Genomic DNA, 23,129 nt, shown 5'->3' with positions numbered 1-23,129 from the left:
CAATCACACACACACACACACACACACACACACACACACACACACACACACACATTTGGGGGATGGACCAAAAGTCCCACAAGCAGGTTTCATTGAGAAAGCACCAGTGCAGAAAGAACTCACCCAAAGTAAGCTCCAACCTTCATTGCTAAGAGACAGAAAAAACTTCTACCTTTTTACTTGTTAATAAAAAAAAACCGTAAAGAAAACTTCCTAAGTAAAAGAAGAAGAAGAAGCTGTCTCGCAGTATGAAGAACCCTGCCTGCTCTCTCTGCTCTCCGGCTCTGCTCTTACTGTCACAGTTCCTTACCACACCGACCCCAGTAGAGTCTGTGTGACTAGTTCCACAGACTGAAGCATTAGACTTCAAAAGAAGGAGGTCTCCTGGAATTGGCTGTGGAACTCTCGGCCGGAGAAAACAATTGAGCCACAGTTCTCATGGCAATTTTTCTTTTTCGCTCTCTTTCATTCCTTTTCTTACCTGCAGGCTCCTGGCAGCCTAGACCATGATGTTAAGCAAGAATAATGGGTACAAAACCACCCCTTGAGACGGGTCACTAACAGCTAACACTAGCATGACCTCATCTTCAGGGAAACCAATGCTTTACTTTTCAAATCGTTTACAAAATTATTATGATAGATAAAAACTTTCCTCACAATAAAATTTCATATGGCTACACGTGTGTCTTTGGAGGTAGGTTTTGGTATATGGTAAAGAAAGCCTTAATTAGAAAGAATTAAAACAGTTTATGCTTTGAAGATTTATAAAATATCAGGCATTAGATGTTAGGCAATAATTAACCACAGGGGCTGGAAAGTTAGCTCAGCAGTTAAGAGGACTGACTAAAGATTTATTAACCTGTTCTTGGGAATATGCCACTAGCCTTGGCTGACCGCCCTATTGAACATATTCTTTTAGAATTGTTATATTTTGATGATGACATTACCTGTTCTGTTTGTGATTCACCAAACATGTAGTTTCAGAGTTGTAATGCTTAGATGATTTTTACTGTGCCAAATGATTCTTGTTGGTATTCATGTTGTTTCAATGGATATGGTTTCTAAGAGTTGTCATGTTGGCTTAATGTATAAAATCCCCTGCTTGAGAGCTGCAAAACACACTCAGATTCAAATTGCCTCTGTGTTTGTTTCTGTTTATTAACACCAAATCCTTGCCCACCTAGACTTCGAGAACCCTCACCCCAGGGACCCCCATACCCAGCTGTGGTGGTCCGTGGCAGTTCTTAGCTCTTGTACATGTATTTTAGAATACATGATCACATGGTATTCCAAGAATCTTTTTTCAAAAGTTCACAATAAATTCAAACATAAGTTCAAATCATAAATTACATAACGAGCTACATCAGAGCTGTTTACATATGTTTCCATGAAGACTAGTTATCAACTAAACCCTCATTATCTGCCTTAGGAGTTAAACACTAATTCTTGCCGATGTCCAGCTTTGTCTCCCAAGTGGTGGGTAAATTGAGGTTATTATTGGGGGGTCAGTGCTTAGAGCGACTGATGGGGTGAATCCTGATACCTACAGGAGCTGCTGCCTAAGACAACCAGGAGTTATAGAGATTACTCAGTGGACTTTTCTCAAAGGGAACAAAGTTTAATTTACTGGGGCTGTCACTTTCTGTAATCAGTAGAAAAACTATGAACTCTTTTAACTCCTTGGGGCTAGCAAGAAAGAAAAGAAAAGAAAGAAAAATTCTCTCTCTCTACCTCTCTCTCTCTCTTTCTGAGTGGATGAAACAAAAGATAGAGTCCAATAACTTCATATATATAATTAATATAATACATGCACACACACATGCATGCATACAGACCTACAGACACACATTCACACACAGAGGTCAGACAAAAGCTCCAGCAAGCAGGTTACAAGCGTTTCACACATCCACATACATACATAAATACGCACAATTGAATGGAGTAAACTCCAACACACACACACACACACACACACACAATAGTTGATGGATGGAAGGAACAATGCTCCAACCCACCACACACACAAACGTTACACATACTCGCAGTTGATGGAGGCTCCAATCCTCATAATTTATTCTTTCTTCCTGTACTGGCTGGCTTTGTGTGTCAACTTGGAGTTATCACAAAGAAAGTGGCTTCAGTTGAGAAAATGCCTCCATGAGATCCAGCTGTGGGGCATTTTCTCAATTAGTAACCAAGTGGGGAAGCCCCTTGTGGGTGGTGCCATCCTGGGCTGGTATTCTTGGGTTCTATAAGAAAGCAAGCTGAGCAAGGCAGAGGAAGCAACCGAGTAAGAAACATCCCTCCATGGCCTCTGCATCAGCTCCTGCTTCCTGACCTGCTTGAGTTCCTGCCCTGACTTCCTTTGGTGAGCAACAGTAATGTGGAAGTGTAAGCGGAATAAACCCTTTCCTCCCCAACCTGCTTCTTGGTCATGATGTTTGTGCAGAATAGAAACCCTGAGTAAGAAGACACTTGCATAACTTATGTATCCAGGGACCATCTTTCTAGCATTATATAACTACACTGCGATTGCATCTTAATTTCCTTCTAGTGATGTCCCCAAATCCATGTGTGTTTGTAACTAAGCAACTTGATACAGATTAACAAAGTGTAAGCAACAGAGTAGTTTCCTCAGGCAGTTTCTATTAATGGCAGGCAGCAATTTCCACTTACAAAGAAAGGACTGATTATTTTATTTATCTTTTGAAGTAATCTTATAAGAATCTTCAAAGAATCACAAGTCTAAACTATTATATATAAAAAAAACCAGTCATTTCTACCTTAAATCCTCAGAATGCATGTCTACTCATCAGCTGATCTTAATAAATCATATCAGGGGCTGGAGAAATGGTTCACTGCTTAGGAGCACCGACTGCTTGCCCAAAGGTTCTGAGTTCAATTCCCAGCAACCACATGGTGGCTCACACCGTCTGCAATGGGATCGGATTCCCTCTTCTAGTGTATCTGAAGGCGGCTACAGTGTATTCACATACATAAAATAAACAAATCTTTTTTAAAAAATCTTTTAATAATAAATAAATATCATATCAGGAAGCTGAAGGCTAAAATGAGTTTAAGAAATCACTCCTCACCAGTGCGGCCTCAGTGAGAGTCCTGTCAGCCAGAGCTACCGCTGTTCCTGGTCCCTGACCATAAACGGTCCCTTGCTCAACTGATAAGAGTGTGTCTTCCTGAACTTCAAACTGTTTCCTAAGATTTTCTACATCAGAGCCAGCAGTAAAAACATCTCAACCTAGTTTCACCAACAATTTTATTTTTCCAAATTTTTCTCTAAGGGTGGTAGTGATCCCTGCTGGCGGTCTATGTCTCTAAGTTCTTCCCTAAGGTGGGTGGACTGGATCATTCATCCGCCCCACAGCAATGCCTGAGGGGGATCAAGTATTGTGAGTGCCAGAGATGCTGTCCAGTGAGGGACCGGAAGCCCCCTCAGGGTTTCCATTTAATTCTTAGATTAAGCGGGATGGGAGGGTATCGAGCAGAGCAGAGCTCCCTAACTGCAGGAAGTCCTCAGGACACGTGGTCCTCAGGGCCGAGCCACACCATGCCTCATCCAGGTGGGCGTGGTAACCTGTGGGCTGCACGCCACGGGTTCTAAAGCCCCTCATCCTTCCTCCTGTATTTGGCCCGAGACAGAGCCTTATGTGTAAATTTACACAGTTTTGCTAAGGGGAAATTCATCTGCACAATGTTTCATTCATATTGAACTTTTGTATAGATAAATCCAGTCAATGTTTTTATCTTCTGTCCTTGCAAAATTGTTTATTCCCTTTTATGACTTTTAGTTATCAAGTAATGGTTTTACAGCGTAAAGGAACGTTTTCCTTGATGGTAAATCTGTTTCATGCCTTCTTTCTGTCCTAGTGTGACTAGTTCGTGACTAGACTCATGAAGGACTACAGAGTCCTAATTACAGAATTACTAATGACAGCTCAGAACTCGTTGGTATAAATGTAGGAATTCTATAGAATCACTGTTATGAATTGTGACATCATCAATTTGTCTACATACCATCACTTCAAAACATTACATCTTTGTTGACCTGCAGGAAATCTGTCTAGTAAGGTGGGCTAATGTGCAGGGAATATTATACTAATTTAATAATGACAGGAAAGGCATATCCGTGGTAAGAATCAATCCTGAGAGAAAGTCTCTTTTGGACCTGGTCTCTCAGAGCTCACCCATGCCAAACCATTCAAAATACAGTGGGCCACCCTCAGGAAATTTACCTACTGTCTCTTAGGCTATCCTAGATGGCTCCCGACATTCTTAGTTAGGGTTCCTATTGCTGCACTGAAACACCAGGACCAGAAAGCCAGTTGGGGGAGGAAGGAATTGATTTGGCTTACACTTCTACATTGCTGCTCATCACCAAAGGAAGTCAGGACAGGAACTCACAGAGCAGGATCCTGGAAGCCTGGAGGCCATGGAGAGATGCTTTCTTATAGAAACCAGGATTACTGACCCAGGGGTGGCGTCATCCTCAATGGGCCGAGCCTGCCCCCCATTGATTGGGAAAATGCCTTACAGCTGGATCTCATGGAAGCAGTTGTTTTTTTTTTTCTTCTGAGTTTCCTTCCTCTCTGATGAGTCTAGCTTGTGTCAAGGTGAAAAAACAAGCCAATACTACTCAGCCCTTGTTAACTCGACACACAAACACATCACTACTAAGTTATAACCCTTCCTTTTTTATTCATCCTGTCTAGGGTCTTGCTTTGCCTTGAGTCTGGTTATAGGTCTAGATGGGAGCCTTGACAGACATCAGATTTGTCTTGCCTGATATTTCCTTCAGTGTCGCCACTGGCGGGACCTAGTAATTCCAGGTGTCGAGGGGAACCCAAGCCTGAAAGAGAGAAACGGGCGAGAAAGAGGAGCGAGGCCAAGCAAACGGGGTTCTGTGTCAAGGCCTCTTTAATGAAACGTAAAACACCTGGTTATGAACGCTCAGTAAGAGGAATTAGGGAGGGGCTGAGGGGGACACTAGAAGCACAGAAGGAGGAACGGTCATCCGGGAAGGATGCTAGCTGTGGCTCCAGGCATCTGCAGCTTTCCTGGAATGCTGGTTCCGCCCAGACCATCCCAGGTGTTCGGCCAGGATGAGAACCTGTTGATCAGCCTTGGGTGAAGAAAGGGGGGGGGGGGCGGTTTGCTGTAAACGAAAGCTCAGTGAACTTTCAAGGTGAGGGCTGTTGAAACTCTGGTTTTCTAGGGTTTGGTCTCTGACACTTCAGAGAATGAAGGATTAATTTTCTTAGGTAAAAAACACAATATTTCAAGCACTAGGCCTGAAGTAAGGTAAACTCTTGAGAATCTGAGGATTCAAAGTTCTCAGCTTCAACAGGGTCCTCCCTCCCCCCCCCCCCCAAGTTATAGGGTCCCATCCTCTGTCAATTAATGCCCTCACTTTAACTGTCTATCCCCTTGAGACTAAGACTCAAATTTTTGCTGTAATCCAGGCAACCTTATAATGAGAGTTTTGGTTTGATTTTGTGCATCTGGAACTCTCTGGCTGATGGAGAGTAGATTCTCTTTGAGGGCACACTTAAAAACTTTTAGATTGTTTATTTGCATCTGGAGCTCCTGGAGATCATCCCTACCCTTTATTAATTTATCCAGAAGTGCTAAGAGCAACTAAACAGCAAAAGCATTTTCCTTCCCCTTGTCTCAGTTAGGGGTTTTACTGCTGTGAGCAGACACCATGACCAAGGCAACTCTTGTGAGGACAACATTTAATTGGGGCTGGCTTACAGGTTCAGAAGTTCAGTCCATAATCATCAAGGTGGGAGCATGGCAGCATCCAGGCTGGCATGGTGCAGGAGGAGCTGAGAGTCAGGCAGTCAGGATAGGGTCTTAAAGCCCATACCTACGGAGACACAACTACTCCAACAAGGCCACACATCTGAGTAGTGCCACTCTGTTGGCCAAGCATATTCAAAAGTGACACTCCCTACCCCCAAACTATAGAAAGTTTCATATATCTGGTCATCAACTCTATTATCACACACAACTGATGATCAAGATAATCAAAGGCATTTACCTCTTTAAGTTTGAAATAAAGTCTCTACCAATGGCTTCCAATACTCTCTGAGCTCCCAGGAGAGAGACTGAGTGATCGGTTTCTTCAGTAGCTTATGGTGCTGATGATTTAGAAAGTGCTGACAAATCAAAAGTCTATTCCAAACACTTAAAAGATGCATCCTTATACATCTGCTCCTCTATAGCTAGTCCTGGTACCAACTTCTGGGACCATTAGTGAGGGTTCTCTAGAGTCACAGAACTTACAGAATGTCTGTCTCTCTATATAAAGGAGTATTTTTTGGTTTTTGTTTTTTTGGAATTGCTTACAGGCTTCAATCCAACTAATCTAACAATGGACAGCAGTGGCGGCGGCGGCGGCGGCGGCGGCGGCGGCGGCGGCGGCGGCGGCGGCGGTGGCAGCATCAGCAGCAACACATGCCTTTAATCCCAGCATTTGGGAGGCAGAGGCAGGCAGATATCTGAGTTCGAGGCCAGCCTGTTCTACAGAGTGAGTTCCAGGACAGCCAGGGCTACACAGAGGAACCCTGTCTTGAAAAAAACAAACACAAAACAAAACAAAACAAACAAACAAACCAAAATTCCAAGGATCTAGTAGTTGCCCAGTCCCACAAGGCTGGGTGTTTCAACTATAAGCAGAAATTCTGAAGTGTGCTCCAATATATATGCTGACCAGTAAGTGTAAGCAGGCATAGAAGAAGGGAAAAAAAACCCTTCCTTTGTCCATTGTCCTTATGTCTGGCTTCAGCAGAAGTTATGGCCAGATAAAGAGTGCTTCAAGATCTGGATTAAAGGTGTGTGTTAATACAATTTAAGACAGTGTGTCATCCCACCTCAAGACCTGGATCAAAAGCTTGTGTCCTCCAGCCTCCATATCTGGAGCAAAGGCTACAGGTTGCAGGTGTGCCCTCCATTTCCGGATTGTAGTTCATTCCAGATATAGTCAAGCTGATAATCTGACCATCAAGAAGAGCCATCACACTCTCCCAGAAAGTAATTAGGAAAAACATTTCCTTCAAATACTCCCAATTAAGTATTCAGAAATACATTTAACATCATCATCGTCATCAGCAGCAGCAGCAACAGCAGCAAGAACAAAACTCCAAGACCTGTACAAGAAAAACTCTTAAGATATTGACCAAGGAAACCACACTGAAGTGAATGAGTAGTACTGTCTTGGTCCTGACTCTATTTTCTGTTTGTGTAGACACTTCTCAGCCTCCACAATGGTCTTGTCTGCCTTGGGAACACAGGGATGACCCTGAGCACTGTCCAGATATATTAACCAAAATAATATTTGTACAAACAAAACAACTAGTAAAGATTTAAGTCAAAGTGGTCAGGTGTGTTCTTCCCAAACAGCTGTCAGCCTACTTCTGCTTATCTCATGAGATTGATGTAGTTATGGTCTGTGTAGTCTTTTGCTTTTAAAAACAATTTCCAACACCAGGAGACTTTCTTAGGCACTCTCTTAGCTGCTGGCTAAAAATTAAAAAAAAAAGACCTGTGATTTGGCCTTATATGTATAATTATGATGCTTTGTAACTTTCTCACTTAAAATATAAAAAGAAAAGAAACCAGAGAGTGAAAAAATATCTTTATACAGAAATAATATTGTAAAAATATCTACAAGTACCAAAATTAATATACAGAATTAATGTAATACCTATGAAAATGTCCATGTCACCCTTTACGGGCTTAGAAAAAATAATGCAAAAAAATTTTATGGAACAAAAAAGAGCCAAAGAAATTGTAATGAGTAAGAGCAGTAGAGTCGTCACCTGACCTCAAGTTGTGCTATAGTGGTAGAGACGACTGGATTTGGAATAAAAAATAGACACGTAGACAATCCAATGGAATAAAATAGAAGACCTAGAAATAAAAAGGCAAAGCTATACCCACCTAATTTGTGACAAAGTGGGAAAAACATCCTTTGGGAAAAGCCTGTCCAACAGGGCCGGCAAAGCTGGAGTTCTAACAGTGGAAAACTCAGTGTGAAATGGATCAAAACTCTGAATCATTTAACCTTTAGAAGAACACAAAGGAGATGGATGCCCTTCAAGATATTGTGGTAGGGAAATTTTTTTTAAATAGGATACAAACAGCACAGGTCAAGTTCCAAGAGGTGGAACAACATGAAAATAAAAAGTTTCTCTACTGCAAAGCAGACAGAACAGCACATGGACAACATAAAGAATGGGATCGGAACGCTGCCAGCTGCATGTCAGACTGGAGGCCAGGATGTAGAAAGAATTCAGGAACTGAGTGCTGGAAACAGAAAGCTGCCATCAGCTAATAACATTGAATCAATAGTTTTCAAAACAAAGGCAAATGGCCAGTAACTATTTGTAAGTGCTCAATAATCCAAGACATCAGGGATATACAAATTAAAACTACTTTGAGACACCACTTCAGTTAGGATGAAAACAATCAACAAACGTTGGCAAGAGTATGGAAGTAACGCTTCATTCAACAGTAAAGATTCACTGTTAATGGGGGGAACAATCAATAGAGCCACTGTGGAAAACAGTTTGGAGATCTCTCAAAAAAATAAAAATAGAACTCCTTTGTGACAAAGCTATTTTATACCTGAGCATAGATTCAAAGAACTCCATAATACCATATTTTTTACCTCAATGTTAAATACTGCTTTATTCACAATAACAAAGAATTGGAATCAATCTAGTTGGCCATCTACAGACAAGTAGATGAAAAATTTATTACCAATGCACTTGAATATTACTCAGCTCTAAAGAAAAATGAAGTTCTAAAACATGCAGGAAAATACATGGAATTAGAATATATATTAAGCAAAAACATACAATCTCAGACAAAAACCTCACATGCTCTCACATGTGGAATGTAAATATGTAAAGGATGTAGATATGGATACATATCTACAGCATACATGAAAATGGGAGAACAGACTAAATGAAGGCATTGGACAAGTTAAAATAATTGTCTATTGGCACATCTGTGGAAGTGTAAAGCTTAATCCTTTTGTTCTAAATGCATATTCTAACCATGTGAACTGTACACTCTTGGTCGTTTTGTTTATATGACTTTTTAATTATTTGAAGTTCCTTTTACAGCTCATAAGAACTCAATTCAGAAACTCCCCAACCCCCAAAAGTGGCATCTAGTTTTACTCAGAACTTTATTGCATCCGAGGTAGCATGGCAGTTTACAAAGCCTGAGCAACCTCATACTATATCACTGAATGTACAAATTACAATGTAACAAGTGATTTGTGTGGCAAGGTAGTTCCTAACTAAGAGGGCAGGGAAGAACCCTCAGAGAGCGGGGGTGGGGGTCAGCAGGAAAGGGGTTAAACTGCCTAAAATCTACCTAGAAAAAGAAACAGTGAGGAAAAAGAGAATTCAGTCTGACAGGATTGTTTTTGACCCACATGCCTATTAGGCACAGACAGGGGTGCTGATTGGACAACCTGTCACCACTCACTTTTCATTCCCATTCTGGACAGACTGAAATTGTATTTTAGCGAAAAATTCCGAGCAAGCGTTGGCTCCTCAACGAAGTATGTGGTGGTCCTGAAAAGGACCTTTAGGCTGTAACAGAATCTGAGCAGCTCAGCCGCCGAAGCCGTAGAGGGTGCGGCCCTGGCGCTTGAGCGCGTAGACCACGTCCATGGCGGTGACGGTCTTGCGCTTGGCGTGCTCCGTGTAGGTGACGGCGTCGCGGATCACGTTCTCCAGGAACACCTTCAGCACGCCGCGGGTCTCCTCGTAGATGAGGCCGGAGATGCGCTTCACTCCCCCGCGCCGGGCCAGGCGGCGGATGGCGGGCTTGGTGATGCCCTGGATGTTATCGCGCAGGACTTTGCGGTGGCGCTTGGCGCCCCCTTTGCCCAGACCCTTACCGCCCTTGCCACGACCAGACATGACTGCACTCTGAAAGGCTAAGAGCAGCTATGCTGACAGGGAGCCTGAGCGCTGGCTTTTATAGTGCAGGGAGCGGACCGAAATGAGAACCTGCAGGGAGGAGGCGGGAAGTTGCATCCGCCGCGGTGGGGGAGGGGAAGACTAAAAGAAAAAGAAAGAAAGAAAGAAAGAAAGAAAGAAAGAAAGAAAGAAAGAAAGAAAGAAAGAAAGAAAGAAAGAAAGAAAGAAAGGAAGGAAGGAAGGAAGGAAGGAAGGAAGGAAGGAAGGAAGGAAGGAAGGAAGGAAGAAAGAAAGAAAGAAAGAAAGAAAGAAAGAAAGAAAGAAAGAAAGAAAAAAGGCGCCTGTTATTTCTCTGTCTGTGCTTTCTAAGGGAACTAGGTCCTCACCCTGTTTTAAGAAGTTTGCGGAATCGAGCGCACAATCAATACACTGACGTTGTACACAATACAAAAAGACAAGCGATCCCCTAACAAACGTAACCCGGTCCGGGAGGACACTGCAGGTGGGGGCTAAGGCGCTTTGGTGTTCAGTGCACTTTCTAACATGCAAACCTTGTGTTCCTTCTCTGCTATAACCACATTTCAAGTAAGTTTTTTAGTTAATACTTTCAAAAAGCCATCTTAATAGCAGTATTATTTTCTTGAGAATTTGTCATAAAAGCACCAATGGGTGAATTATTAATCTGCATCACTTGGTAAATCCTTTTAAGTTTAAAGTCATTTTATACATTTAAGTGAATTTTCCTTCACTAAGGGTCATTACTGATACTTCTACTTAACTATATTAAATTTAGACTTTATATTGAAATTTCATCGTTCCTATTGTCAGCCTTATTTCTTCTCAAATATTTTCTATTTAATTGACTCTCACTAATATTTCCAAGATAATATCCAAGTGTGTTTGTGAAGATTGAACAAAAACTTTGAGGCTGGGGGTTCCTTTGTGACTACTATGCACAATATTCTCTGTAAAGTACAAGCAAAATGAAAAACACTTATTTCTTTAATCTCCTGAAATTTCCCCCCACAACTTCTAAATTAGGATCTGTCAAGAAAATTCACAGAGGCCTGGAGAGATGGTCAGTGCTCGGTGGGTTAGAGCACCGACTGCTCTTCCAGAGGTTCTGAGTTCAATTCTAACATTGTGGCTCACAAGCATCTATAATGGGATCTGAAGTCTGAAGACAGCAACAGTGTATTCATATATATATAATAAATACATATTTTTAAAAAATACATAGAAAGAAGCTATATCTGCAATGACTGGTTGATTGACAAGAACTACATGCATGAGAGGTACGCAAACTTAATAGTGAAATTGGAGTGTCACGGGTCCTAAGGCTGGTGGTCTTCCCTTTGGAAGAATATGGTTCTCTGTGTCTAACAGTTTGTGACTAGTAAGAACCTAACTTGCTACCTCAGCATAGGACATCAGTAGTTTCCACCAATCCACTAGCCAAGAATGTCATCAGATAGTATCTGAGACCTACAGAAAAGATTCTCTGACATTGCTGCACATGTCTGCAATATGTTTAAACCTATTTTTACTTATGACTTTGTTCTATAGCTTCATAACACTCCTTCCACGTTGGAGCATGAAATCTGGAGAAACCTTTAGTATACACTGTTTCTCATTCTCTTTCAAGTGAGAGAGTGTGTGTGTGTGTATCTGTGTGTGCGCACGTGTGTGCATGTGAGTGAGTGCGTGTGCGTGCGTGTAAGTGAGCCTGTGTGTGTGTGTGTGTGTGTGTGTGTGTGTGTTTCAACTATGAGGTGGGCGAGGATAAACCCAAAAGAGTCCACTCGGTAGAATAAACAAAGATGACACTGAAGACTGGCTTTGGTGAGTGTGAATCCCAGAAGAAAGCTAACGGATGTTTTAGGAATCCAGGTAAAATCATGAGTTTGGCTTGAACCAAAATGCTGGAGGCACTTTTCTCTCGGGGTTCGGGAGGGACTCCCATGTCTGCTTTCTCTGAGAAAGTCTCATGAGAAAATGAAAATTAGCAATAAAAAATGACAAAGGAAGGGTTCCTTATTCCTCTGCGTTTCAAACTTCATTTGAATCCTGTGGAACATGAAGATTTGACTATAGAAAGCAAGCAGGCTGGGAGATCCAACAGGCTATGTAAGGTTTTTGATTGTTGGTCTGATCTTGTCTTCCATCAAGTTCCACACTACAAGAATAATGTGTGTTTTGCTCAGTCCATGTAACTGTAGTTTGGTGCAGGACGTAACAGGCATTGGATACTCAACTGGTAAGTGACAAGGAGACGAAGACCTTCAATTCTAGCTTCTCTCTGCCATTTATTTCATTTTACAAATTCATGTGTAAATTTGGTGTCTCTGTGCCAGTGCCCATGCCTCCAGAACAGGCTGTGTGGCACCCACCCAAAACCGGAACCCGATGTTAGCCAGGGATTAACTATAGACCTCTTGCAGGATCCACAAACGTCCGTAACCACTTAGCCACTCCTTCAGCTCCCTAAATGATTTTTTCAAGGTTACTATCCATACATACTGCATGTTTTCAGATTTAACTCCAGTAATATATTTACTATATCATCTTTATACTTTTCCTTTCTAGAGTTGCTTTGTTAATTCCTTCTACTGACTCAGAATAAGTAGAAATATACTGAATTGTGTATCTTATGTATTTTTTTAGTCTGTTGGCAGCAGAGACCTTTTCTTCAAACTTCTTTAACCTCAGCCTCCTTAAGGTTTGTGCCACTCTAGTGACCTTTACATGTACTTTACATTACAAAAATATTCTTCTGCAATGTACACGGCATTGTACATTGTATAATTGGGTATAAAACTGAGCAGAAGACTAGTTTAAAGAAATGACCGATGTTTTACTTTTAAGTCATCCTGTAAATGCTGAGGGAATTTAGGAGCAATTGGAAGTGGTAACTTATTTGTCCTAGAATGCCATACGGGAACATACACCATTAACTTTCAATACAAGCAAACTTCGTGGCTTGAAACATTGAAACTTAATAGCTACTAGTACATACAGGTGAGACTTTGGAAGTTTGTACAGATAGGTAACATGGAACAATTCTTGGTAGGAACTTATGAAACTAGGGCTAGGTTCCCTCTCAGTGTCTGTGGTCCAACCACCATCCTAAGTAGCACAACTCCTCTAAGTGTTTTTGTAGGTGGCTCTGAAAAGAGCCTTTGTGATTTAAAAGGATGACTTGCTCACTGGCTTACTTCCCCTTGGCCTTGTGGTGGCTCTCGGTCTTCTTGGGCAGCAGCACGGCCTGGATGTTGGGCAGGACGCCGCCCTGCGCGATGGTGACGCGGCCCAGCAGCTTGTTGAGCTCCTCGTCGTTGCGGATGGCCAGCTGCAGGTGGCGCGGGATGATGCGCGTCTTCTTGTTGTCGCGGGCCGCGTTGCCCGCCAGCTCCAGGATCTCGGCCGTCAGGTACTCCAGCACGGCCGCCAGGTACACCGGGGCGCCGGCGCCCACGCGCTCCGAGTAGTTGCCCTTGCGGAGCAGCCGGTGCACGCGGCCCACGGGGAACTGCAGGCCGGCCCGGGAGGAGCGGGTCTTGGCCTTGGCGCGAGCCTTGCCGCCCTGCTTGCCGCGTCCAGACATGGTAAGAATATAGCAAATAGAGTCTGTTCAGTGGGAGACCACAAAGCTATGCTGGTATTATTTATAGTCAACCCAAGGAGTGAAAATGTAGCAATTTCATTGGTTACATATAACCATTTCATCTAGACCAATAACACAGTTGCTTTGAATAACCCTTGCTATGATTGGGTACTTAGTGAATGACGATAGCGAGTACCATCCACAAGTTTGTTTAAAAGGCATCCTGGGCAGACACTCTCTACAGTTGTTCACTCTATCTGTTCTTAGGTTGGTTAATTTTTTTTTTTTTTTTTTTTTACCATGCCTGAGCCAGCGAAGTCCGCGCCCGCCCCGAAGAAGGGCTCCAAGAAGGCCGTGACCAAGGCGCAGAAGAAGGATGGCAAGAAGCGCAAGCGCAGCCGCAAGGAGAGCTACTCGGTGTACGTGTACAAGGTGCTGAAGCAAGTGCACCCCGACACGGGCATCTCCTCCAAGGCCATGGGCATCATGAACTCGTTCGTGAACGACATCTTCGAGCGCATCGCGGGCGAGGCGTCGCGCCTGGCGCATTACAACAAGCGCTCGACCATCACGTCCCGGGAGATCCAGACGGCCGTGCGCCTGCTGCTGCCCGGAGAGCTGGCCAAGCACGCCGTGTCCGAGGGCACCAAGGCCGTCACCAAGTACACCAGCTCCAAGTGAGTTCCTCTAACTCACTCCTGACCCAAAGGCTCTTTTCAGAGCCACCCACTTTACTATAAGGATGTGGCACTTTGTGAGTTACTTGCTTAGAAAGATAAAAGACAAACGGGAGGTGTCAGTTAAGGAGATTAGGAAATTCTTGATTAGGAGGGAGACTGGTTCCCTTCCACACTATATAAACTTACTGCTGTCTGAGTAAACCTGTACAGATACGTGTTTGAGTACGGTTGCGTAGGCGGGTTTTTTTTCACATTAGATGAATGTACCATAAGTGAGATGCTCGTCTCAATCTTATTTAGTGGCTTCATTAGCCAATCACTGACCAGCGCGGGCAATTTCAAAGAGCGTTTGTTTACCCACCATTCTTGGGGTGCTTCCCTCAGTGTTGCTGATACTTAGAACAAAAGACCTTTCCCAGCCGTTTCCATGTTCTCATCTTAATGGGCTTTTCAGTTTAAATACGCAATAGCTTAATTGAAAAAATTTTAAACCTTTTTCTGGAATCTATGTAATTGCTACTACAAAGAGTTTGTTTGGCTCAGTTACTTTGGTGGTACATGTTTGTATGATTAATGTATTCTAATGACGCCCAGCTGTTAATACATTCTGATCACATAAGCTAGAGTTTAATTTTTTTGTTTGTTTAGGGGATATGGCATTCTTTCAGACAAACTAGTAGAAATAATTACATGTTCCTTTTTTAAAAATGAGTTAATCAGGGTAAATTGACAACACATGCCATACACGACTGAAATAAACTTCAGAGTCATGTTTTAGGAGGTTCACATACAGCAGCATTTAATAAAGTCAAAACCAAATTAATTTTGAAGTTCATTTAGAAATGTGTCATTACAAACTTTAATAATATCGATAAATGAAAATATAAAAATAATACACAGATACTACTTTAGCGATAAGGGTCGGCTCATATCACTGGGAAGCATGGAGCCTCTGAAATCTCTTTGGGAACAGAAATTTGCTCTTGCTTGTCTGACATAATTTACTTTACAATTTAGGTGTGTGTTTCCTATGTCATCTTTGTTGTCAGATACTATATGATAGTATAGATACAGTAGAGAGGGAAAGAACCTCTGTAAAAATTCTAACTTCATTATATTTTTTCATAAAGAAAAATTTATGAGAACCTAGTTTCTGTAAGTATTCTTATTTTCTTTTAGTACAAAGAGGAAGACAAATTACTAATAGAGGCCAGTACCAAGGCTCATGGGTTCAGCTTTGGGCTAAAATTCTGTATGAAAGATCAGAGTTAAGAAGAGGAAAGGACTCAGCTTATGTGGGAAGCAGAGAACAAAGCCTTATTCTTAACCATATTATACTGTTACAGCGCTGACTACAAAATAACAGTAAATAAGGTACCAAACTATAATGTTTGCATTTTTTTTCCTTACTATGCAAAGAATAGGGTTTGTTTGTTTTGTTTGTTTGTTTGTTTTTGTTTTTTATGTTACTAATTGAAACTTTTCCAAAAAGTAAAGGAGACAAACATCACAGCTGGTCAAGGAAACACTTGCTGGAGTGTGAAGACATCAGGCCTTAGTCCTCTGTGCAAACGTCCTCATTTTCTCAAGGGATGGGTGTCTAGCAAGTGTATTGTCACTGAATTGGTCACTGATGACCAATATTAATATTAAATTACTTTTTTGATGGTGGGAGAAGGTTGGTTTTTGGTTTTTTGGTCAGACTATTAAAAATAACAAAAACAAGCAAATAATCAAGAGAAACATTCCAGAATAGGAAGAACTTGCAATCTGAAGTTGATCAAATGGATATAACCTACCCAAAGGCACCAGTAATAAATACCTACCAGTATTTTATCACCAGGTCGTTAATACAATGGTTGTCCAAATATGTAATATCAGACTACAATTTAATATTTCATGATTTAGACTACCATAAGTTAATAGATGTTTTCTGACCTTATCTCAATGGAATAAGGTCTCATTCCAATGCACAGGAGAAACAGAATTGGGCCACATTCCAATCACATCTTAATGACAATTGTCTTTGTAAACTAAAAATTTGATCACCTAACACTATTGCAGGTGACTCTAAGTCAGTGATTTCAGCATGCCGGACACTATCTCTATGTCTTTGCACATTTCAGAAGTTTTCTGAGTCAGAATGAAGTCTTATTATACACTTTGAATGCTCTGATGTAGGGCTATGCCACAGTGGTACTGACAGCCATCTTTCCCAACATAATGACAGTCATCAGCCCTTTTCTTCCTTTGATCCAGTACATGACAGAGCAGGGCATGGAAGGAGATTCTGGCCAAGCTCCATCCGTCCATGCATCCAAACACCAATCTAAGCTCAACGTACATATAACACTAGCTCTAGCGTGTAAACATGTGTGTAAAGATCAACTGAAGCAAGACGCGTATTTTTCAAACTGGTTTCAAGTGGCTCTTCCAGTCGTGAACAAAGAAGGAAGAGGAGCACAAGCCATGCTAAGACACAGTGTGTTTAGGAAAGCATGGTCTCATTGTTAATAGTATTCTTCCAGATATTCTCTTTCTAGACCCAAAACTTATGCAATGCCAATAATAATTTCCAGAGATATTCTTCAGTAGCTCCTCCCTCCATATGAGCAGAGGATGGGGACACCCCACCCACATGGTGTGTTAACCCGTCAGTCCCATTACTATGGACAGATGGTGGTATTATTATTACAGAACTACCCTAATTCTTTGCCTTTCTGTTTGGTGTGAGCAAAATCTAAAGCGCTGCGATCTATGATGCTGCCGTAAGAACTGGCGCCTCTGGTCCTCTGCTGTGTTCCCACTGTATCTGTTCACGGAACTCTGAGACACAGCAGAGTGTGGCAAGGGGGAAAATGAGAGGAATGAAAGGTAGTGACGCTTCCTTTAATCCCTTCAGCTACGAAAATGAGCAGGTTCTTCTTCTTTTCCGTTTCTGTTCCATTTCAAATAATAGGTAATCATCCCTAAATGTATTTTTTTAACAATGAACCTCAAGTCCAATACAAATATGAACTATTCCCATCCCTATTTCATGAATTCAAATTTAAACCCTTTTCATTGGGAAATAAAGGACCTCTACTGTCATAGGGTCCTAGAATGACATAGAGGCGTTAATGTGTGGGTGACCTTCCTGAGGGCCTTCCCCAGCACGGAGAGGAGAGCTTTATTTCATTCAAGATTATAAACCATCTTATCTCCTGCACTGGCTAATTTTTTCAACTGCTCCCCAGGTAGGAAACATGCAATACACTATGGAAGGTAGTGTTTTCACAATTGTTTTAGATGTCTGAGCCAAAGTCAGATAAGCCGTTTGTTGAGAAGGCAAGTCAGGGACAACACTGGTCACATGCGGATCCTCAGTTTCATCTGACTTTTAGGAAACCAATGATCACCTGGATCTGTAGAAACATACACATACCCGTTCCCCACTTTATAATATTATTTTTTTCTATTTCTAAGAGTCTTCCTCATTATGCCCAATAGGTTGTAACATATTACCCTCAACACTTTCTCCAGTAACAGCCGAATTTTAGTGAACATAAGATCATCATTTTTACAATTCAAAAATTTTAAAGTAAATGATGAATTTAATATGATGTTTCTAGAATTAAGGGTCATCTTTCCCCTGTGTTTAACATCTCTAATGTTCTGTTGGAAGTTTCAATGATGGCCTGTCCTTGAGAGTCCTAAGGAATACTCATAATATGCTTAATATTCCATTGTTGTAAAAATTCTTTAAGGTTCTGTGACATATAAACTTGTAACATTTACCATTTTATTTAGTTGAGGAACACTCATAACAGTAAAAGCTTCTTTTAAATGTAATATAACTGATAAAGCCTTTTCATTACTTAATGCAGTGGCCCATTGAAATACCTAAAATGTATCTATGGAATTATGTAAATATTGCAACTTCAAAAAAATTATTGAAGATTACATCCAGTCTCTATAGCTCATTTGATTTATTACCTCTGGGATTATTACCAGAAGGCAATCAAGGTCTATGAAATATTTGATAAGTTTCATAATTTAAAGTTATTACTTTTACCATTTGTACTGGCTGGTTTTGTGTGTCAACTTGACACAGGCTGGAGTTATCACAGAGAAAGGAGCTTCAGGTAGGAAAGTGCCTCCCTGAAATTCCACTGTGGAGCATTTTCTCAATTAGTGATCAAGGAGGGAGGGACCCTTATGGGTGGTGCCATCTCTGGGCTGGTAATCTTGGGTTCTATAAGAGAGCAGGCTGAGCAAGCCAGGGGAAGCAAGCCAGTAAGGAACAATCCCTCCATGGCCTCTGCATCAGCTCCTGCTTCCTGACCTGCTTGAGTTCCAGTCCTGAACTTCTTTTTGTGATGAACAGCAATGCAGAAGTATAAACTGAATAAACCCTTTCCTCCCCAACTTGCTTCTTGGTCATGATGTTTGTGCAGGAATAGAAACCCTGACTAAGGCAAATTGGTACCAGCATAGTGGGGTATTCCTGTGACAACCTGACCATGTTTTGGGGAGGACTGTGGAAGGACTTTGGAACTTTGGGTTAGATGATCCATTCGGTGTTAAGAGCTCTGTGGAATGTTCTATAGGAGCTTAGAAGATAATGTTGAGAACATTGCAGAAGATGGAGGCCTGACTTGTGAAATTTCAGAGGGAAGATTAAAGATTCTTATCAGGGCCATGTTTCAATTGTGAAGATTCTGTGGTTTGGTTAGCTGGGGCTGAAGAATCAGCTGTGATGAACAAGATACCAGAACTACTATATAGAACCTTTGTGTTACTGGGACTATTGATGCTGGTTAGCTGGAGCTAAGAAATTAGCGGTGATTAAGAAGAAACCAGCATCACTGAGGTGAAATCTTCTGGGAAGTGTTTTCTGAGAGCACGGAGGCTGTGTTCCAGAGATAGCCACAGTTGTATTTTGTGCTGTGGCTGGACTTGGTACTGTGTAAGAGTCACCTAGGTGGTTCTGGTTTTGAAGGCATGAAGGGGTCACGAAGAGCAGCTGAGGCTCTTGGCACAGTGAGAGGCCACGGAAGGCCACTGGTGAGGTGCAGCCTCAGTTGCAGTTGATGGCCCAGGACCTGAAGGGGTCATGCATAGGAGCAGAGGCTTGTAACCATGAAAAGAGCCTATGAGAGGCTATTGGTGAAGCCTAATTACAGTGGAAAATAGCAGTATTTTGGAGAAGCCAGTACCATGCAATGACCACCAAGAACAGCAGCAGCAGTAGAGCAGCTGGAGCCTAGAAGACAAGCTGTGTGCTACAAAGGGCAGAGCTGGAGAAGTGACCCAAGCCCTTGGAGGAGCCCGGAAGATCGTGAGTTGGATCCCAGACAGTGAACCATTGGAGTTTGAGTTTTGCTTTTGGTTGTGACTGTGCCCTGATATGTTTCCCTCTTGAAGGAAGAAAGTATTTTAATGGAGCCCACAATTAAGACTTTGAATTTTTAAAAGACTTTGAATTTTAAAAGATATTGGGCATTTTTAAGTGGTTGAACTTTTAATATGTAAAGACTGTGGGACTTTTAAAGTAATTTAGATCTTGGGGATGAATAAGAAAGTAAGGGTTGAGGCTTAATAGTGATGTGTTTGTGTGTCAAGTTAACAAGGGGTCAATTGTACTGGCTGGATTTGTCATAGAGATAGGAGCTTCAGTTGTGGAAGTGCCTCCATGAAATCCAACTGTGGAGCATTTTCTCAAATAGTGATCAAAGGGGGGGAGGGCCCCTTGTGGGTGGTGCCGTCCCTGGGCTGGTGCTCTTGGGTTCTATAAGAGAGCAGGCTGAGCAAGCCAGGGGAAGCAAGTCAGTAAGGAACATCTCTCCATGGCCTCTGTATCAGCTCCTGTTTCCTGACCTGCTTGAGTTCCAGTCCTGACTTCTTTTTGTGATGAACAGCAATGCAGAAGTGTAAGTTGAATAAACCCTTTCCTCCCCAACTTGCTTCTTGGTCATGGTGTTTGTGCAGGAATAGAAACCCTGACTAAGGCACCATTCCCTTGAGTTACAGGAAAATTTCTGTGTAAAGCTCCCCAGTTAGCATGTGTATCTGTTTGAAACTTGGTAGCTTCAGGAAAAAAATACAAGAATATAATTGATAAATTTTGATGAAAGAATCTGTGAAGTGATTAGCATTACCACAGAGCCAGAGAGATTGGTGTATGCTCTGATATGCATAAAAGAGTGTGGATTAGCCGTGTGGTGGTGGCGCATGCCTGCCCAGAGCTCTGGGAGGCAGAGGCAAGCGGATTTCTGAGTTCGAGGCCAGCCTGGTCTACAGAGTGAGTTCCAGGACAGCCAGGACTACCCAAAGAAACCCTGTCTCAAAAAAAAAAGAAAACAACAACAACAAAGTGTGGATTAATGTGATGAATTAGTAGTTGTTATAACTAAGAAAAGAAATGTTTCTATAATATCATTATAAAGAAAAGGAGCATGAACATGTGGAACAGTATATGCTGCATGTGAGTCTGTAATAATGTTCAAGGGTATGGAAAAATATGACAAGACCATAATAATAGCTGGAAACTTGGCCTTTTGCACAGATAAGTGTGGGGTTTGTAAAACTTTAGAAATAAAAAATTTTATGAGAATATCCACAAATTCTAAATATATTAGCATCAGTATATGCAGTATTTAAAGTATATATATATATATGTATATATATATATATATACATATATATATATACGTGTATATATATATATATATACATATATATATATATATATATAGTGTTCATTCAAAAGGTTCTGGCTTAATGATAGGACCAATAATAGCATACATTAGTTTTAAAAACTAAATACACTTGTATTTGAATATTGATTATTCCCAGGTCTGGCATGGTCTTGGGGCTGACATAATGACCCGTTTCTGCCCCTGAGACAGGGCTATCGGACTTGGACCTCCAAGAGTGTAGACCACTGCACTTTCTTAAACCTCATTTGTATAATAATTGTGCACTATTATGTGTATGTTCTCACATTCCTCTGAGCAAAGTCTTCTCTGTTAACATTAATGAGTCCAGGAGGCAAAGGTGTTGCTAATGTCTTAGCAAAACGGTAAACCTTGAGACCTTCAGGACAGCCAATAAGACTGTGGGAAAGATCTCTTAAAACATGGGTTCAAAAATATGTAATTTCTCACCTATACAAAACTGTAAGCACGCCATGTGGATTGTATGAGGAGCTTCACAGATGTACAGGAAGAAAGGCCACTGCACTAAGAGCCAGCTTGTCAGAAAGATTCAAAGGCAGGCAGTTTCCTGAGTTCAAGGTCAGCCTGGGACACAACTAGATTAGGCCCAGGTTTCCTAGAAACGGTAATTTCCGGAAGGCGTCTCACCCAGATACTTTAGCATGTGTTTAACAGAAGCTGGCACATCTCTGAATTCTTTTGCAATGTTACAAGAAAATGTGTGTTGGCTGTCTCCTAAGAGGCTGGGTCACAGAATGTTGATTCTTAGGATAATCAAAAGGAAACCTGGAGTAAAGGACTAGATTGATATACTGGGCTTGTGACCTGCAGGGGATGAGCTACCCAAAGAAAGTTTTTAGAATAGCAAGATAGAAAGAACCACTTGGAGAACTGTGTCCAGCAGAATAAAAAGAAAGGATTGTCTGGAGTCTCCAGAGAAAAAGCAGATCAGAGAGAAGGAAAGCGGAACAGAGAGGATGCAGGCTGGCAAGCTGTCTCTAGCAGAACATAGGCGGCCAGCTCGGACCGACCAGTGGCTTGACCAGTCACTTGTTTCCATGCTCCCGGACACCCTTCTCCCAGAACCCCTCTCCATGCCGAAGCTGGGCCTTGTCTGATTATTAACATTTTATCTAATCACTTAAAGCGAACTGTCAATTTGCATTAATTTCCCAAAGATCCTTTTGTTACCTTCTTAGTTTAAATAAGAGATGCAATAAAAAGCAGATGATTTAATGGGACTAATAAGTTAATTTTTTGCTATTGATTTTACAGACATTTTTAACCAGACATAATGAACTTACAAATCCTGAGGTAAGTTTGTATTTTAAAAAATGTGTTAGAGAGTTAAAGCCAAGAGTATGAGATAAACAAAGGTAATTTCTATGTAAGGGTCTGAAAATCGCTGAAGGAAGACCCCAGACTCAGATAGTATCCAAAATCAAAAAGCATGCATGTATTCTGCAGAAACAACCAGCATTCAGGAGGGGACAGGCCGGCCCACTGATGAGAGAGATTGACTCCACCACAGGCTTCCAATTAGCATTTCAGGAAACCCAGGATTCAGGCAGCTGCCTAGAAAATGCACCCCCCCACACACCTCCCGCCCTCATCCCTACCTCCCCCCACTCTCCCAACCTGGCCTGAGGCAAGAACAATGGGTCAGCAGTTTCTGGATGGCCCCCAAGCCCTGTAATGGAAAGTCCCTAGAGAGGGAGTAGGACAAAGCCCTCCTACTTCAGGATTCCCCAAAGGTGCTTTAAATTCTGCCTGTGAGTTCACCTTGGGACAGGAAGGTGCAGGTCTCTGTGTTGATAGTGTGAGAACCCTGCATGCTGGACTTCTGCAGAATAAAACACTGGTTGATGCTATTTGAGCAAGGGGTATCACTCTTCAGTGAATAGTGGACGCTTACACAACTATTCTTTAAATGGAGACCCCAGACCAAGGCACAAAGGCCTTCTTATAGGGAACACAATGATCTCTCTAGAAGGATTAGGTAATCTAAAATTTCATTGGTGGGTGCTAGGGGGTCACAGGTGGTCAGTGGTCTATATTCCTATGTCATGAGCATTCAACAATGAAAGAAAAAGGACTGCCCAGCTCAGATGTCCCATTCTGAGATAAGATATTTCCCCCAATTTTCGTGTGTGTGTGTGTGTGTGTGTATGTATGTGTGTTTGTGATT

At 41.8% G+C, this 23,129-nt stretch overlaps 3 protein-coding genes across 9 annotated transcripts in view; 1 reads left to right on the top strand and 2 right to left on the bottom strand.

Moving 5' to 3' along the window:
* Positions 1–9,200: 9,200 nt before the first annotated feature.
* LOC127665117 (uncharacterized) overlaps positions 9,201–23,129 on the bottom strand; it is a 60,905-nt gene continuing 46,976 nt past the window's right edge. Inside the window, exon 5 of the mRNA XM_052157528.1 lies at positions 9,201–9,966. Within this exon, the coding sequence (XP_052013488.1) occupies positions 9,648–9,966 (319 nt within the window). The 3' untranslated portion in view covers positions 9,201–9,647. The remainder of the gene's footprint in view (positions 9,967–23,129) is intronic.
* Positions 11,689–13,607, bottom strand: LOC127665105 (histone H2A type 1-B). Its single transcript, XM_052157516.1, has one exon. It carries the CDS (start codon positions 13,561–13,563, stop codon positions 13,171–13,173), a length of 393 nt encoding a protein of 130 aa, XP_052013476.1. The 5' UTR covers positions 13,564–13,607; the 3' UTR covers positions 11,689–13,170.
* LOC127665101 (histone H2B type 1-C/E/F/G/I-like) overlaps positions 13,849–23,129 on the top strand; it is a 30,615-nt gene continuing 21,334 nt past the window's right edge. For 2 of the 7 annotated variants that reach the window (XM_052157512.1, XM_052157511.1), the window contains exons 1-2: positions 13,849–14,240; positions 22,217–22,255. In XM_052157512.1, the coding sequence (XP_052013472.1) occupies positions 13,864–14,240; positions 22,217–22,226 (387 nt within the window). In that variant the 5' untranslated portion in view covers positions 13,849–13,863 and the 3' untranslated portion in view covers positions 22,227–22,255. Of the gene's footprint in view, positions 14,241–15,422; positions 15,463–15,735; positions 15,818–20,087; positions 20,152–22,216; positions 22,256–23,129 lie in introns of those variants that run through there. The other 5 variants (XM_052157506.1, XM_052157505.1, XM_052157507.1 and 2 more) reach the window with 5 other exon arrangements.

Source organism: Apodemus sylvaticus, chromosome 14 (assembly GCF_947179515.1).
Source record: "Apodemus sylvaticus chromosome 14, mApoSyl1.1, whole genome shotgun sequence".
Classification (NCBI taxonomy): Eukaryota; Metazoa; Chordata; class Mammalia; order Rodentia; family Muridae; genus Apodemus; species Apodemus sylvaticus.
The sequence above is the reverse complement of the archived record's forward strand: the minus strand, read 5'-3'. Positions and strand labels throughout refer to the sequence as shown.